The sequence below is a fragment of the Lissotriton vulgaris genome, chromosome 1_1 (genome assembly GCF_964263255.1).
Source record: "Lissotriton vulgaris chromosome 1_1, aLisVul1.2, whole genome shotgun sequence".
In the NCBI taxonomy this organism is placed as follows: Eukaryota; Metazoa; Chordata; class Amphibia; order Caudata; family Salamandridae; genus Lissotriton; species Lissotriton vulgaris.
In genome coordinates this window covers 1,680,109,949-1,680,128,022 of record NC_141685.1, presented here as the reverse complement: position 1 = coordinate 1,680,128,022, position 18,074 = coordinate 1,680,109,949, and the positions used below count along the sequence as shown (strand labels likewise).

The 18,074-nt window shown below is 45.4% G+C and overlaps 1 protein-coding gene across 1 annotated transcript in view; it reads right to left on the bottom strand.

The window, feature by feature from the left end:
• The window catches only part of PLXNA4 (plexin A4), a 1,023,024-nt gene that overhangs the window by 265,827 nt on the left and 739,123 nt on the right, over positions 1 to 18,074 (bottom strand). The window contains exons 13-14 of the mRNA XM_086918924.1: positions 12,998 to 13,149; positions 10,936 to 11,053 (exon numbers count right to left, since the gene is read on the bottom strand). Coding sequence (XP_086775050.1) covers positions 10,936 to 11,053; positions 12,998 to 13,149 — 270 coding nt within the window. The remainder of the gene's footprint in view (positions 1 to 10,935; positions 11,054 to 12,997; positions 13,150 to 18,074) is intronic.

The following is an 18,074-nucleotide window of genomic DNA, read 5'->3' as shown; positions in this document are numbered from 1 at the left end:
GTGGAGGTGCGCAGGTGCCTGGACGTTTCCAAATACCTAGTCGGCGTGGAAATCCTCTCCGCCTGGACCGGAAGACCTTGGAGATCACAGAGGCTCTGCCTGAGGAGCGATGGCGTAGAGGACTCAGAACAGCGGATGATCGCCTATGACACATGCAAGCTTCTCTTTTTTCATACCCCAGTTTCCAAAGCTCAATCTTCTTTCATGTTGAACTTCTGCAGTTCTGAGGTATCGTCACTAATCCCAAACCACAAGGCAAATTATTTGAGCTGTGTTTTCTTTTCAAGCACTAATTGTCAAGATATCAAGACAACCCCATGAGGTCAAACTAAGTATTTTCCTACAGATGCAAGGCCTTGTTTAAAAGCTGGTATGCAAGTTCCAGAACGGATTGAGCTGGATTGACATCCTGAGTGGCTCCTACTTAACATGTGCCTCCATGTGAATCCGGATCAAATAAGGCTGGGAAAACACAGAGCAAGCAGGGGATTTTCTTCAGCAAGAATCTAGATCAATGATGCACGTCATATCATAGACATAGAAAACAGACGTGTGGGATAGGACGGCTTAAGAGGGATAGCTCAACACTTAGACACAGTGGTACAGCGCAGGCAGGAGCCATCACAAAGAACTATCCATGCAAATATACCTTGGAATAAATCTTCACCCATGGACTGCACTCAGCAGTGAGCGGGGCAATGAATAAAAGTGGGGCTTGGTACACAATCAGAGGGGCGGTGATAAGGGCCACAACAATCCCAGATTTGTGGACAGCTGCAGTATGAGGTCCTCAGGCCTTTATGCTGGCTTTGTTTAATGCCATGCCAAATGTGGTAATAGACAGACACTGCTTGAACTAAAATAATGCATGTCATTCTAATATTAAAATATTCCATCAATTTCGCAAGCAGAATGGAATATTCTGCCCACTACTAATTAATTTGGGAATTCTTCAAATTGTACTGCCAATGGTGCATAATGCGACAAATAAAAAAATCCATGATGTGCAGGAAACACAACTGCAGCAGAAACACATAGGGGGTGATTATGATGACGGGCGGACAGCCACCGACATGCCGTCACTGGCAGCCCGCTCGCCGACAGCTCCTCGATCCGAATTCTGGATTACAATAACAGCGGTTGGACCCACAAAGGTCGGGGGAATACAGCGGCCTCCGCCAGGATCAGTGATCCTGATGGGACGGCGATTGGACTTTTAGTCCCAAATGACGGTGGTGCTGAGGCAAGCACCACCATAGGAATTACGATATCCCTTTCACAGTTAGTGCCCCCAAACACCTCCACGGACATGCAGGAAGTGCTCTTTTTGTGCTGAAGCCCTTTTCCTTGCCCTCAGCCCAAACTGCAGTGAAAAGGAGCACTTTGCAACCACCAGCGCGGCGGTCACATAGTAATGAACCGGTCAGACTGCCACCTACTTGTCCACTGTCATTATCAGCCCCCTTATTTCCAGCGGCCCTGATTATATGTCATAGTGTCAATTGTCAGACTTCTGAAATGCAAAATAAAATGTAGTTCCTGACTTTCTGCCTTTTTTTCTTGTAGGTAATCAATCGTTAAAATTACCTCTAGGTGAGAGAGCAATGTTAGCCTTTCAAATGCGAGATACGAGCATCTCATCACTAATGGGCTAACACTAATAAAACAATGGGCATATTAGAAAGATATTTACCAGAACAATGCGAGCACCTGCAGCTAAAGTATTGGAAAAGGCACTGAGAAAAGAGAAAAATCAATCAATCAATCAATCACAGACATTTATAGAGCGCACTACTTACCCGGAGGGTCTCAAGGCTCTTGGGGGGGGGGGGGGGTGGAGTACTGCTACTGCTCGAATAGCCAGGTCTTGAGCTTCTTCCTGAAGGAGAGGTGGTCTTGGGTCAGGCGCAGGTCGGTCGGGAGGGAGTTCCAGGTCTTGGCGGCCAGGTAGGAGAAGGGCCTTCCTCCTGTTGTCGTTCTTCGGATGCGGGGGACGGCGGCGAGGGTGTGGCTGGCTGATCGGAGATGTCGTTTGGGAGCGTAGAAGTTGATGCGGTTGTTGAGGTAGCTCGGGCCTTGATTGTGTAGGGCTTTGTGTGCGTGGGTGAGGAGGCGGAAGGTGATTCTTTTGTTGACGGGGAGCCAATGCAGGTCTCCCAGATGTCCGGAGATGTGGCTGTGTCGTGGGATGTCGAGGATGAGTCTGGCTGAGGCGTTCTGGATCCGCTGGAGTCTCTTCTGGAGCTTGGCAGTGGTTCCGGCGTAGAGGGCGTTGCCGTAGTCCAGTTGGCTGGTGACGAGGGCCTGGGTGACCGTCTTCCTGGTCTCGGTGGGGATCCACCGGAAGATCTTCCGTAGCATGCGCAGGATGATGAAGCATGACGAGGAGACGGCGTTGACTTGTCTGGTCATGGTGAGGGAGGAGTCCAAGATGAAGCCCAGGTTGCGTGCGTGGTCTGTCGGTTTGGGTGCGCTGCCCAGGGTGAGGGGCCACCAGGAGTCATCCCAGGCGGAGGGCGAGGAACCCAGGATGAGGACTTCCGTCTTGTCTGAGTTCAGTTTCAGGCGGCTGGTCGTCATCCACTCGGCTACGTCTTTCATCCCTTCGTGAAGGTTGGCTCTGGCGGCGGCGGGGTCGTTGGTCAGGGAGAGGATCAGCTGGGTGTCGTCAGCGTAGGAGATGATGTTGAGGTTGTGTTGGCGTGCGATGGCCGCGAGGGGGCTCATGTAGACGTTGAAGAGGGTGGGGCTCAGCAAGGATCCTTGAGGGACGACGCAGATGACTTCGGTGGCCTCTGACTTGTACGGTGGTAGACGGACTCTCTGTGTTCTTCCGTCGAGGAAGGAGATGATCCATTCCAGTGCCTTCTCCTGGATTCCGACGTTGCTGAGGCGCTGCACTAGGGTGCGGTGGCAGACAGTGTCGAATGCCGCGGAGAGGTCTAGGAGGATGAGGGCCGCTGTTTCTCCGTTGTCCATCAGGGCTCGGATGTTATCGGTGGCAGCGATGAGGGCGGTCTCGGTGCTGTGGTTGGCTCGGAAGCCAGACTGTGAGGGGTCAAGGGATCCATTCGTCTCGAGGAAGGCGGCCAGCTGTTTGTTGACGGTCTTCTCGATGACTTTGGCTAGGAACGGGAGGAGCGAGATGGGGCGGTAATTCTTGAGTTCGGTGGGGTCCGCTGTAGGTTTCTTTAGTAGGGCGCTGAGTTTGGCGTGCTTCCAGCTCTCCGGGAAGGTGGCGGTGTCGAAGGAGGTGTTGATGATGTCCCGCAGGTGGGGTGCGATGACAGCGTCGGCCTTGTTGAAGACGTGGTGAGGGCAGGGGTCAGTCGGAGATCCGGAGTGGATGGAGGTCATCATGCGGATGGTGTCTTCGGTGCTGATCGGAGTCCAGGCGCTGAGGGTGGTGGTGGGGGGCGGTGGTTCGGTTGTGGCGTGCGTCGGTTGAGTGCTGAAGCTGTTGTGTATGTCCGCGATCTTGTTGTGGAAGTAGGAGGCGAGGGAATTGCAGAGGTCTTGCGATGGGGTGATGTCGGTGTTTCCGGCGTTGGGGTTGGAGAGCTCTTTGACGATGTTGAAGAGTTCCTTGCAATTGTGTGCGTTGTTGTCCAGCCGGTCCTTGAATGCAGTTTTCTTGGTGGCGCGGATCAGTTGGTGGTGCTTCCGGGTGGCAAGCTTGAGGGCGGTCATGTTGTCCGGTGTTGGTTCCCTTCTCCAGGCTTTCTCGAGTGCTCGGCAGTTCTTCTTGGAGCTCTTGAGTTCGTCGGTGAACCATGGGGCCTTCTTGCTGCCGGGTCTGCTGGGCGGGGTCCTCAGTGGGGCGAGTTCGTCCGCGCAGTTGTTGATCCACTTCGTGAGGTTGTCGGCGGCCTGGCTGGGGTTCGCTGAGCTGGCGGGGGGGTGCTGGCTCAGGGAAGCGGCGAGCTGGTCGGCTGTGATCTTGTTCCAGCTTCTTCGAGCAACCGGTTGCTGGTGGTGGTGGATCGTCGTTTTTCTGAAGGTGAAGTGGACGCAGCTGTGGTCCGTCCAGTGGAGTCCAGTGGCGTGGCTGAAGGCGATGTCTTTGCTGGATGAGAAGACGGCGTTGAGTGTGTGTCCGGCGAGGTGGGTGGGGGTGGACGCAAATCCCAATAGGAGTTGTCCCCCTGCGCACCGCGTGTTGGTTACCCAATGGTATAATAAAGTTTGTTGACACCAGGTTAAGTTCATTAAAGTTTTTACTTCATGGCAGTTTTCTTTTTGTCAAATTGTATTTTCCATTTGTACAAAAGAGATGAATTCCAAAATAAATCAATGAATATATCCAAAATGCTTCATCATCATTCCTATCAGTTCCTGTGCTCTGCATTACCTTGCAAACCTCATGTGCCCGTGTTCTTTAGGCCACAGCTATAAACCTTAGGTATCTGTGCTCGGTTTTACCATGGGAGCCCTCACAGATACCCCTCCATCAACTATGGGTGCAATGTCTCACAGATATAGGCTTAACTCCTTGTGTAACTAAGCTCTATGGTGCCTCATGTGCCAGAGTTTTACCCTGGCAGGCCCCAGCTTTGGTCAATCCTTCAGATATCAGAGCTCTGCTTAACCATAACAAGAATCAGGTACTTGTGCTCTGTAGTACCATGTGGGTCTCAGTTATGGCCCTTTCATGTTTGTGCTCCATGGCCAGTGGTGGCTGCTCGTAATTTGAAGAGGTGGGGAGCAGGAAATAAAAAAATAAAAAAAGGGAACTCACCTGTCACTGCAGCCGCCGCTTCGGTGCTCTGGTCTCGACTCACGATTCCCTGCACAGGCTCCCAGACTCCAATCCAGATGCTGCTCTCATGCTGGGAATACTATTTACCAGCACGAGAGCAGCGTAACTGATTGGCCTGAGCAGGCTGATAAGATGCTCGCTCAAGGCACTGGGATCCTGTGCTAATTCTCGACCCAGCTATGCAACACAGCTGGGAAGGAGAACTGTAAGTGTGCATGTGAGTTTGGCTGTCCTAAGATGGCTGGCCAAACCAACATGCACACTTAAAGTGCCCCCCCCCCCACTCCTCTCCCCTGCTCACGTCATGACGCTCCCGCACTAAGAGTCGGCTAAGACTCGGCTGCCTGTGGCATCCTAAGAAAATTAAAATGATATTAAAATGTTTTTATTATCATTTTATTTTTCACGTTTGCATCTGCTGCCTCTCAGGAGTGGGCCAATGCTCCTCCGCCATAATGGAGGAGCCGTCACTGTCCATAGTACCACGAAGGGCTTAATGTTTTTTGCATACAGATGTACTAATCAGGCACCTGCTGTTTGCGGTACCTTTGCATACAGATGCTGTGCTGAATATGTTGACAGAAAAGGCAACCTTCTATAAAGCTGTCTGATTATGCGAGGCATAAGGAAGGGGAGCTGGCAGCACAATCCTGAGTGGAGCCCTTTGGCTGATGACGTTTGTAAGTGTGAATAGGTAGCGTAGGAGGGAGAAATATAATTGCATATCCAGGCAATTATTTAAATTGCATTAAAGTGAAATTAAATATATTTCTGACCAAATGCTTCAGCACTGGTTCAACTTTCGCCTGTTTTGTAAATTGCTAAATATGGTCTGAGACGGAAGTTTGGTCTTCTCCAATTTCTTGATTGCACCCAAGCTGTCCAGCCGAAATAATAGGAATCCTTAGAACACAGTGGATGCACATATTTGTATGTAAGTGGAATCATAACTAACTAACAGGAGAACACGAGCCATAAAGGAAGCTTCTGTTGTGAGCACGCGCACCACTTCACTCAAGCCGATCCTTTCAAAGGCCTGGCCTGCAAAGCTCTTTGCTGGTACAGCCTGGGAAGAAGTGAGAACAGTTGTTTGCTTTCCTTAAATGAAAATATGTTTTTTCCTCTGCAGTCCCCAAGAACACGTCTCTGCTCGGAGGTCTCTGTTGAAGGGATTCCTGATGCACGTCAAGGTGGCGGCCATATTTGAAGGTCACCCAGGGATTATGCAAGCTCTCCCCTCGGCGACATGACATCCTGCGTCTACGTCTGGTTTTAATTACAAATGATTTGTTCCATTGATCTCATGTGGTGCCACCCACACGATGCCGCAGACACTAGCCGGCTGCACATTGCCTCATAAGTCTCTCACAGCGTTTAGCATCATGGTTAGGGCTGCCTGGACGTATTTTTTTTATTTAACCAAGTTTACTCTTATTTATGATAAGGTTAAAAATTAAATCCACTATGAACAAGGTGGAACGGAACAGGGCATCCCCCAAAGATCAATGAGAGGTAGCGTGAGACTGATTTTGACTGCAGAGAGTGAGCGCTGTAAGTTACTTTGAGTAGAGAGCCTATCACTGAAAGGGCGATGAATGATTAAGCAATGACAGAGTGCCTGAGTGCATAGTCTAAGAGTGAGTATGAGACTCAGTGAGTGAGAATGTTACTACCGGCTGAAATTGGGCAGAGAGTACACCCCCCTCCACGCAGTTGAGTTGATGAATGGGAGATTGCGGTGAATGAGTGAGCACTGTGAGTGAGAGCCACTGTAACTTCAGTAAATGTGAGAGAGTGACTGCAGAGAGATGTGAATGTAGGAGTCAGAATGTTCTAGAGTGAGTCTCTGGGGTTGAGCATTGAGTTAGAGCGCAGTGAGTGATTCTGTGCAATTAATTTCTTTGCGGTTTCAAGTTTCTCAAATCAAAACACTCAGAGGCATGCAAGCCACTAAGGAACACTACTGAACGAAACCAGCACTCAGCTGATTGTCCCTCTCTAATTGTTTGTAATTGTTCAGCAGCAGATGCTGCAGACCTCCTGCAGCCTGAGAAGTTAGGATGTTGCTTCTGAATGGTGCCGATACATCATCCCTCAAACTATGGAGTTTCTTTACTGCTACATGAATATTAAGGAACTGGGTGCGAAAAATTCATGAGAATTGAGATAAGGAATATTAAAAAGATACCGACTTTAGGAATTAAATCATAGTTAAAAGTATGCGACCAATTAGTTACTATGATAAAAATAAAATCATGAATTGCAAGAAAAGTATTTCAGTAGTTTATGCTCATATTAAGTTATTTTATCATCTCTGACAAAGTAATAACTGCATATCAGGATAGGAACAATTAAATATTTATGATCTTCTTGCAGTAGGAAATAATGTACCACTACTACAAAGGCACAATTGTTTATCCTTAACCACGGCCACTGGAAACATAGAATTCTGTGTTGCAACTTTTTTCCTGTAGAACATGAGATTTACTGTGCTTGCCATCTGCTGCATAAATTGGGCACCTAAACAAAAAATGCGATACTATCTGTTAGAAATGGGGTCTCTATTTGGCAGTGGTTTGCACCATGTCCAAGTAGAGATCCACACTCTACTCAGGGTAAGTGTAGTACACACTAAGTTTACCTGTGCTCATCCTCGGGAAGCTTAACATAGAGCACTCAAGCTAAACTAAAGAGGCAATAAGTAAGGTATTTGTGCAGACACACCAGCGGCGGCTACTCCGCTAAGGTAGAGGAGCGTCACCCCACTGCTTTACCGGCAAGCTCAATACAAAAAATAAAATGATAACGTTCCGTTATTATCATTTTATTTTTTGTATTGAGCTTGCAATTGAAGACAGATTATGTTAGGGCAGGGCTGGGCCGGGCTACCGTGATCCTGAGAGAGGCAAACTGGTGGCGGCACCAAAGTACAGCCTGAGTAAAGAGCATGACCAGCCTCCCAGTCCCTTTCCGAGCACCGAACCACAGGGCTCAGACAAATCACAATAATGTTGAAAGGCAGCGTCGTGTTTGGCAAAGGGATTCTGGGAGGCTGTGTGCTTCCTGCCGACTGAGAAGAGGATGGAGGAAAGATGGTGGCCAGCGGTATTCAGGTAAGTGCTTTTATATTTTTATTCCCGCCCTACCATCTGCTACTGACACAAACACAGTAACCCAGTGAAAACACCACAAAAGTACTCGACACCAGTTTAGAAAAATGTCAATACTACACTAAACCGACAAAAATCAAACATACACAAGTCCAGTTATGAATCTTTCAATATTAAATGCAATTATGGCACTTAAAAAACAATAGCTCCAGGTAGGGCTATCTGGGAGCCCTTGACCGGGACAAATCTACAAGTTATATCCGACCGCAAAGGAGCGCAGGCCAGCTACAGGTGTCACATGGACCCCAGGACAGTACCTTGGATGAGTCACAAAGTAAAAGATGGGGAGATGCGCAGGGGAGGTGAGGTGTCACAAAGGCAGGGGAGGCATTGGTTCCTTACTGCTATGCAGGTCATTGCACGTTGGTGCTCTGGGACAATGTGCTACGCAAAGGAGGTGTAGTGTTACTGTAGCAAGGTGAGGTTTCAATTCCTAGAGGTGGGGCAGGGTCTTTGAGACGCTAACGTTGGGGAACAATGTGGAGCAATCCGTTGCATGTGCGAGACCTCGGGTCCTGAAGGCAAAGCAGTGTCGATGATTCATTGATGTCACAGCGCGATGTGCCGATTCCATGGCATCGAACCACCAGGCCGCAGGTGTTGCGTCGGAGCGGTGCGTCACAGACTTCGATGAAGTGGTGCTTGAGACTCATTCAGCGGCGGTGCTTTGGAGGCACTGTGGCATTGTCGGGCTTGTGTTGTGAGTTGAAGTCATTGCGTTGCGCACTCAGCGAGCAGTGACCATGGCTTCGGTGCAGGCAGCGGTGATGCTTCGATTTCACTGGGATGGGTCGGTTCCAAAGTGACGCTTGGAGTTGATGCATTGATTTATTGGTTGCAGGACCAGAATCACCTCCAAGTGTCCAGGACAGGGTTTGACACCATTTAGAAGCTCAGGGCTCACAGCAGAGGAGCCCAGATGTTGGTATCAAGATGCAGGTAAAGTCTTTCATGGCACTGAGAGTTTCAGCAGAAAACAAGCTCAACCCAAGCCCTTGGAGAAACTTTAGAAATCAGTTTTCTCACTCCCAGGCAAGAAACAGCAGACAACAGGCCAACACAGTAATGCAAGCCGCAAAGTGGCAGTCCCTCCTGGCAGTCCAACAGCTCTTCTTCCTGCCAGAATATCTTCAGTCCAGAAGTGTTTCTGAGTATATGGTGTCAGAGGTCCAGTACTAATACCCATTTTGGCATTTGAAGTAGGAAGACCTTAAAGAAAGGACTTTGAGAGTGCGCAAGACCCTGCCCTTCCTGGCCCTGGCTCCAGACACACTTTAGAGGGGTATGCAGTTCTTTGTGTGGGGACTGGCACAACCCTACTCAGGTGCAAGTGTCAACTCCTCCCACCACTTAAGCTCAGAAAGACCCATCAGCCTGGTGATGGGCGATTCGAATATGCAGGGCACACTTGCCCTCCCTTTGTGTGTGACTCCAGAGTGAATTCACAAAGCCCAACTGTCATCCAACCCTGATGTGTATTCTAGGGACAGGCAGAGGCACCAAATGGATTAAAGTAAAAAAATCCAAACTTTCTAAAAGTGGCATTTTCAGACCTGCAATTTAAAAAACAACTTCACCAAAAATCTATCTGTTTTTAAATTGTGAGTCGAGAGACACCAAAATCCATTCAGCTCCCAATTGGACAATACCCATGTAAAATGCTACAGGGCAGCCTCAATGGCAACCTATGAGAGAGATAAGATTTGCTATAATGAAAAGCAAATTTAGTGTTGTTTCACTGCCAGGAAAATGTAAACTTACAGGCACATGTCCCACCTTTAAAATGCACAGCACCCTGCCCCTGAGGCTACCTAGGGTCTAGCTTAGGGGTGCCTTAAAAGTAGTAAAAGGGAAGGTCTGGGCCAGGCAAGTAGGTGTACTTGCCAGGTTGACCTGCAGTAAAACACTGCACACACAGCTCTGCAGTGGCAGACCTGAGACATGTTTGTAGGGCGACTCAAGTGGGCGGCACAACCCATGGCGCAGGCCAACTACTAGCATTTCATTTACAGGCCCTGGGCACACAATGTGCACTGTACTAGGGACTTATTAGTACATCAAATATGCCAATCATGGAGAAACCAAATGCTAAGACATTTTAGATACCAAGCATATGCACTTTAGCAATTGCCAAGAGTGTTAAAATGCACAGAGTCCTAAAACAAGCAAAAACGAAGTTCTTCACACAATCAGAAACAGGAGGTCAGAAGCAAAAGGTCTGGGGAAATCATGTCAAAGATGCCAGGTATAATAATATCTCAAACAGGCAACAAGTTACAAAACTAAAAGAAAGCGCCATTCTTAGTTCCACACAGTGGCCGACCCTTTCAAAGGGTTAAGTGGTCACCTTTCGGTTACTGATTGCTGTATTCAGTTTTTAAACTGATACAGACGAGGTGAAACGTTTGCCCAGTTAGTAGGAATATGTGTAAAAATAAAAAACAAGCAAAACAATACACATAATGTGCTGTGCTGCAGAACATGCCTTTTCCTGTCACATAATTCAGTCAACCCTGCAACATAATTTGGTAACCCATGTTAATTGAAGTGGCCCTATCAACAGCACTTATTACTAAGTACTAGGTTTGAGCTCTCAGTTTGGACAGGTATGGAAACAAAGCCATTGCCATAAGATAACCTCCTTCACTCAGACAATTTGGGCAAGTGCTATAGTACGGTATAGTACTTGGGTCCCTATTTTTTACATGCTCATTTTATTGATTAAATCAATTCCTTTTTCGTGCATCATAATATCAGGAAAAGTTAATAGGATGCATGACAGAATTTTACTTTGGATGTAATTGTAAAAAACCCAAGCAAACTGTTTTTGACAAAAAAAGTAATTCCTCCATCCTTAGGGTAAAAAACGTATCTTACAAAACATATTAATGAATGGTAGATTGTTGCGTGTATATCAAGAATTAGTAAAGCATTGACTGTCATGACAACTATCCAGTTGATGCAAACCATTTTGTGCATGACATGGTCAGGTACCGTCACACTTACCACAAAGTAGTAGAGCTGAGAGGATCTGGCCTTAAACTCAGGTCTGCAGTCGCCCACGCAAACGTCTACGAATCCAGCATACTGGCTCAGCTTGGCCTCCCCCATCTCACAGACTATCCTGTAGATCAAAGCAGAGATGGCGCAATAAGGCAGGCACCATGATAGGACAAGTCCATACCTTTGTGATTGTCCATGAAATGACTCATGGGATAACTTTGATCTCATTTTAAATTAGCAAACAACTGCTGCCACACTTGTCTGAAGTCTGTATGAACAGATATGCTTTGTTAAGCAGAAAATGTCAACAATTCTTTTAGGACTGACACCCACTGGCCTTTAATGGACCGACACCATTTTCCCATGAATAGCTATTGTACTTTGCAATGTGGCAAGAGAGAAGTTAATTTGCATAGTATTATTATTTTTCTCAATATTAGATTTCCTTTGCATGGAAAGAGGGAGCAAGAGAGAGAGAACAAGATAAAGACAGAGATAGAATTGAAAAAAGAGAGAAATGAGAAAGACTGGGGTAGAGACCGGGAGATAGAATGAGAGAAATGAGGAAAAGAGAGAATGGGGCAGGAATAAAGAGAGAAAAAAGGTAGAAAGAAACTCAGGATTATGGACAGGGTAAGTAAAAGTGAGCACGGTGTAGGTAGTGGTACATAAGAGAGGAGAGATAGAGATATAGAAGCAGAAGGAAAAGAAACAGAGGGAAAAAAGAGAGAGGAAGCAAGGGAGCTTGATGGATGGTGGATTGAAGGAGAGACAAAAGCAAAAGCATCACAGAAAGAGAGTGTAAAGAGAGAACAGGAGATGGAGATAGGGGAGATAGAGTGAGGTGAGAGGACTGTAAGGGAAATGAGAAAGACTGAGATAGAGACCGGGAGATAGAGTGAGAGAAATGAGGAAAAGAGAGAATGGGGCAGGAATAAAGAGAGAAAAAAGGTAGAAAGAAACTCAGGATTATGGACAGGGTAAGTAAAAGTGAGCACGGTGTAGGTAGAGGTACATAAGAGAGGAGAGATAGAGATTTGGAAGCAGAAGGAAAAGAAACAGAGGGAAAAAAGAGAGAGGAAGTAAGGGAGCTTGATGGATGGTGGAGAGAAGGAGAGACAAAAAGCAAAAGCATCAAAGAAAGAGAGTGTAAAGAGATAACAGGAGATGGAGATAGGGGAGATAGAGTGAGGTGAGAGGACTGTAACGGACGATACATACTTAGAGATGGAGAGAGTGGGAGAGAGGTATGAAAAGAAAAAGTAAAACAAAACAGAGATGGGGAAATTAAGAGGCTGGAGAGAACAGAAAAGAGATCGAGATATGGAGGGGGGATCAAGAGAGACGTGAGAGAATAGAGCCATCAAATATTGTTAGAGAGCCTCTTCAATATTTTGTAGCCTTGTGCGTTATGTCCAACTTTGTCGCCATCATTGGTGGTAAATTGTCTCTCTAGCTCCCACTATCACATTTACCTATTTGGGGACTCTTTAACCTTGTTTGCCTAAGGGAGTTTCATACTTCATTCCCTAAACTGCATGCAGTATTAGCTTGGTGGACATTTTCCTATTATGACCATGAATATTGTAAGGTAGATGGAAGGTTTTGTTTCCCAATGTTTCTTTTCTATCCCTCCTGGTTCTTGACGATGGGAATGGTTTGTGTTTGATGCGTGTAGCTTAATGTATGAGCTTGAGAAAAACACGTCACGTTTCAACAACACTCCTTTGCTTCGAAGTCATAGCTCCGATGTGCTTATGGTTGTGTTGGGTAGTGAGGAGCAGATGCTTGATGAGGTGTTTGCACCACTGACTCTGAACGCCTGGGGATGAAACTTGTGATGGAATTCAACCTTTGAGCATCATCCTTATCTTGATTTCCTACATCATCTCCTGCTTTAGTCCAATTAAGCAATCACTCATCCATGCAATAAAGAAACTGCTAGTAGATTTGGAGCGCTTAAATTTCCCAGATGTTTATTAAACAACTAGAAACAATCATAAGATATGCAAATGGTGGTGACATGAGATGGAATGAAGTCATCAAGAACATCACACCCACTTACTGTTCTGCAGGGATGTATTCCTCAGCAACAGGTGTGCAATTGACCTCAGCGACCTTAACATAATCCTTAATTTCTTTGAACTCAAGACCCAGGTTTTGTCCACGAATGGTGACCCTTGTACCTCCTTCTCGAGGGCCAGTCAATGGGATGATCTGAAACAAAATATAGGTGAAAACATTGGTAGAGGAGTAAAAATGATTACAGCAAAAATGCATAAACTCACCCCGCCACATTGCATTACTCAAAATCAAGGCAAACTCTAGGATCTATTGACCATCTAAAAGATCTTAAGACGTGTCCCTCACCCTCAATGCTCATCATAACTGTTGGAAATGGCCCTTTTTGTCTTTCTCCTCCCTTTATTGCTAAATTAGTTTTTGGGGCTTTAGGAATCTGTGCACTTTACCACAGCTAACCAGTGCTAAAGTGCTTGTGCTATCCCCTTAATACAGAATTGGCTTACACCCAGTTGGCATATATAATTTACTTATAAGTCCCTGGTAAAGCACACTCCATGTGCCCAGGGCCAGTAAATTAAATGATCCCAGTGGGCCTGCAGCACTGATTGTGCCACCCACATAAGTAGCCCTTTAAACATGTCTCGGGACTACCTTTGCACAGCTTGTGTGTTCAGTTGTAACCTATCATTTCAAGTGGGTAAATTAAACCTGGGTGGTGTGTTTTCACTCCACCGACTATACCGTTCAAAGGCTTTGTTGTTGTTCACTGTTAAGAAATTATTTATGGTCACTGATCATTTGTTTTTATGCTGCAGTTACTCCTGAAGAAGGGCTTGTTGGCCGAAATGCATTAGGTGAACATTTGCACACTTACCCAGGATTATATTGTATTCTGAAGTGGCGTTGAAAAAAGCCTGAATGGGCATTTCTTCAGCATTTAAAGTTGGTAATCATGCTGCCTCCATTGAGAACTTTGAATTTTCAACAATAAATATGGATTACAATTGATTGCTTGGATTCTTGTCATTGGATTCTTTTGACACGTTAATTGCTAATAAAATCATGGGTGAATTATTGTTTATGTTCATGTGTATTTTTGCTACCAGCATTTTAATTTATCTGTATTTAACTTTGCACTGTTTGCATATTTAAGAGTTCGTATTATGGTTTGATGTTCACAGCATATTTCAATTTGATTATTTCGTTTAGTGTCGTATAGTGTCGTTTGAACTTGCATGTGAGCATGAAGGGCACAATATGTTTTAACCCAGCAGTTCATGGAGTTTTTATGTTTATTTTTGGATTGGTTTGTGGTCACGTGTTTGATTTGAATTTCATGGTAGATTTTGAAATGGATGGGTTTCACCTTTGAGGTTTAACAATCACGAGGTTGTTTGGTGCACAATTTTAGTGGTGTTTGGATGAAGCAGTTACGCTGCGGGTCACGGCGTTAAATACACTGGGTTTTCAGATCTTACACTTGTGGCACTGTAAGTTTATGTTTGGCATTTGCTTGGTCTATGATAATTGATTCTGCGCACACAGTTTTGCATGGGGCACATTGCACTCAAGGCATAATAACACTCATATTCTGTATTTCATTTCTTGACAATACCTTGGTTTTTATGGGGCATGGATTCAGCAGTTAAATTGGTTTCATTTTAGTGATAGGTGGTGTGTAATCACTCCACGGATTATACAGTTCAAAGCTTTTATTGTAGTTTACGGTCATGAAATTATTTATGGTCGCTGATGGGTTGTTTTTTATACTGGAATTACCCTTGAAGAAGGGATTATTGCCCGGAATGAATTGGTTCAACATTTGCACAGTTACCCAGGATTATATGTGTATTCTGATGTGCCACTAAAAAAAGCCTGGATGGGCATTTCTTCAGCACTTAAAGTTGGTAATCATGCTGTCTCCGATGTGAACTTTGAAACAACTTAAAAAATAAATATGGATTATTGTCTTCTCATTAGATTATATTGACTTCTCCCTTTTTGGCTGTGCATCTTGATGCGGGGCAAGACATCCCAACAGCTTAACTTTGAAAAATAAACCTTTTGCCAAGGCCAAACCTTCATTTGTATTACATATAAATCACCCTTACAGTAGGCCCTGTACACCCCCTGTGTATTTAAAAAGTTGGGCATATACTTTTAAGTTTTACATGCCTTAGTAGTGAAAAACTCTTCAATTTGTTTTTCACTACTGCAAAGCCTATTTCTCCCACAGGATAACATTGGAGTTGCCTTTTTGCCTTTTACAAGTGTAATATGCAAGAGATAACTGGTTCATGTTTGGTATCCCTGGAATCTTAATTTAAAATCCTAATTTATGGTGCAGTTGGGTTTTAAATAACAATTCTGAAAATGCCACTTTCTTGCCTTAGCCATTTGGTGACTGCAGCTTGTCTCTGGCCACATGACTGTGTATAGTTGGCCTTTGGGATTTGTGTATTCCCCCTAGACAGCCACACACAATGGGAGCTTAGGTGTGACAATCACTGGTAAATGGGAGGGAGGAGCTGAGTCCAGCCTTACTTATAGTTGAATAGGCTGTGTCCCGTCTTCACACAAAGGACCTAACAACCATGCATTGTCACTTCAGCCAGTTCGAGCCAGGGCACAGGAGGTAAGGAATCCCATGCAATTCTAAGACTGCCTAGACATTTTTCCCACCTTCCAGAACCAGGGCACCAGTTTTTAAAAGAAGAACCTCAAACACCAACTCTTCAGTACACTTATGGACCTGTGGATACTGTGTCAGGAAGAAGGATTGCGGTTCAGCTGAAATGACTGGCACTCTGCTGGCTAACACTCTGAAGGATCTGCTACCCTCTTCTTCTGACTTGCTGCCTGCTGCCCTCATTCCTGGGGAGGAAGAATTGGACCTGCAACCTATCTTGAAACCATGACCACAGATTAACTCAAAGGACTAGTCGTCTGGCCTCCTGATTTGAGCCTCAGAGACATAAAAGACTCTCCAACAGCTCCTGGATCAGTCTTCTGCTAGTTCCCCAAGTGGTGCCCCTCTGTCCCAGGATCCTTGGTGTGGCTCACTGGTTTTTAAATAAAGCTTTTGGGCTCTTTGTGAAAGCAAACTGGCCTGTTCGCACCAGAACCATGTCACTCACACAGAAAATCAGTGCAAGCTGCCACTAGCCTGTTTCTTCACACAGAAAGCATTGATTGCCAAGGAGGACTGCCAAAGCAAGGCTCCAGCCCGCCCAGCCACAATGCCTGGACTGCACCTCATGCCATGTCGACCACCGCAGCGACACTCTCATTGTTTCCTCTGGCCCTCTTCAACGTGAAGCGGACACTTGGCACAGAACTTGAGAAGGTACATTTTTTATTGGGACTATTCTGGGTCTGTGTCCGACCCACGCTCTATTGCGATCAGCTTGAACTTTTAACTTTGACCCAGTCCAGTGCGAACAGATAGCCACGGTTGGTGCTTTTGATTTTAGGTGCTATACTGCAGTTTATTCTTTACAAATTCCTAACTTCGGTACCACTAATTGGAATTTTGTCTGGCTTTATTTATTAAATTAAGCTCTATTTTTCAAACCTGGTGTGGGATCTTTTTGTATGGTGTTTTCACTGTTTTACTGTTTGAAGTGAGCGCAAATACTTTATACATTGCTTCCTCTGTGCCAAGCTACCGGGGTATTGAGCACAGGTTAGTGCCCTCTTCACATCTGGGTACATGGATACCCTAACTAAATATTGAGGACTGTTATTTGATAACATTGTACCCATAAATACTGCTCCCTATTGGTAAACAATTTACTCTAGGGGCCATTAAATGTCTATGAGAACCCGCCCTTTTCTAGATGAATGGGCTTTGGGACTCCATGCTTGAGTTAAAGATGCTCGCAAGTTAACAGCTGCATAGAATGTATTGAGAAAGTTGGCGACAGACCTACCATCGTGGTAAAAAAAATTCTCTCTTTAAGGAAGTTGTCTTTGCTTCTCTGCCTTCAGAGCAGAACACAAGCCCTTACACTAACTAAAGGCATTCAAGGGATTATCACCCGGTTACTACAGAGGCACATTTCATATTTGACAAAAGCCAATAGAGGGAGACCGCTTCAGACACTCATGTCAATAATTAGCAACAAAAACATCACATACCATTCATCCCTATTCCTTTACAGCAAGACTTTAGTGGTTTCCCTAAGATCTTGGATTGGCACGCAGAGCCCATTGTTCAGGACTTTTTCAAAGTAAAACTTTTCAAGACCGTTTTCTCTGTTAGGTAGAGAAAACACAAGTTGTCGATTGGCTGTAAGCCATATTGCGGCAAAGTTTGAAGGCTTTGGCACCTGGCCTTGAATACAGTATAAAAAATAAACAAAATGCGACTAAATTAAAGAAATGTATTAAAATACATCTTGACTCAGGAGCACAACGTTGACAAAGAGGATCACATGAATAACAAGTAGATGAGAGGGCTAAAGTTCTTCAGTAACCCCCAAAGCTTTTAATGTTTAGAGAACACGCTTTCCTAGAACATGAAGAAGAATGCCGCATGTTTTCTTGCAAGCTGTATATTTTTCACTCCCCGCTCTCTTTCACACTTACCTTCAAAGCACACCATCCATTAGAAGATGGTGACTGCTATCCTTCAAGGCAGACACAAAAGACTAGTTGATATGATAGTCCATTATGGGCTGCAGGGGAAAAGATCAGACAGCCCAACAAATGTAGGCTGCACATGTTAAGAGAAACATAGCTGCATAGCGTGCCGCCTGGGTCCTGATAGTAACAGGAGACAAAGCACAGGACACAGAATCTTCCCGACAATACCGGTGGGAGAGAATGAATGAATGAATGAACAAACGTGTTCTGCATTGTTCTTTTTTTGGGGGTAGGGGGGTCACTGTGGATGGTAAGGTAGAGTAGAAGGGGCCGATTTGTATTTTTTTTATTTTGGTGGGGAGAAGTATTTGTTGCAAAGAGTGCCAATGGGGTGTACAAACTAGAAGTATTCATATTTTTTTAAATAATTAGCCTTCTCTGGAGAGGATTGGTTTGTAGAAGATGAAGCCTATTCTGCACAAAGTTTGTTTGTGGAAAGTGCTACAAGCTTTCATGAGGGAAAGAGGCAG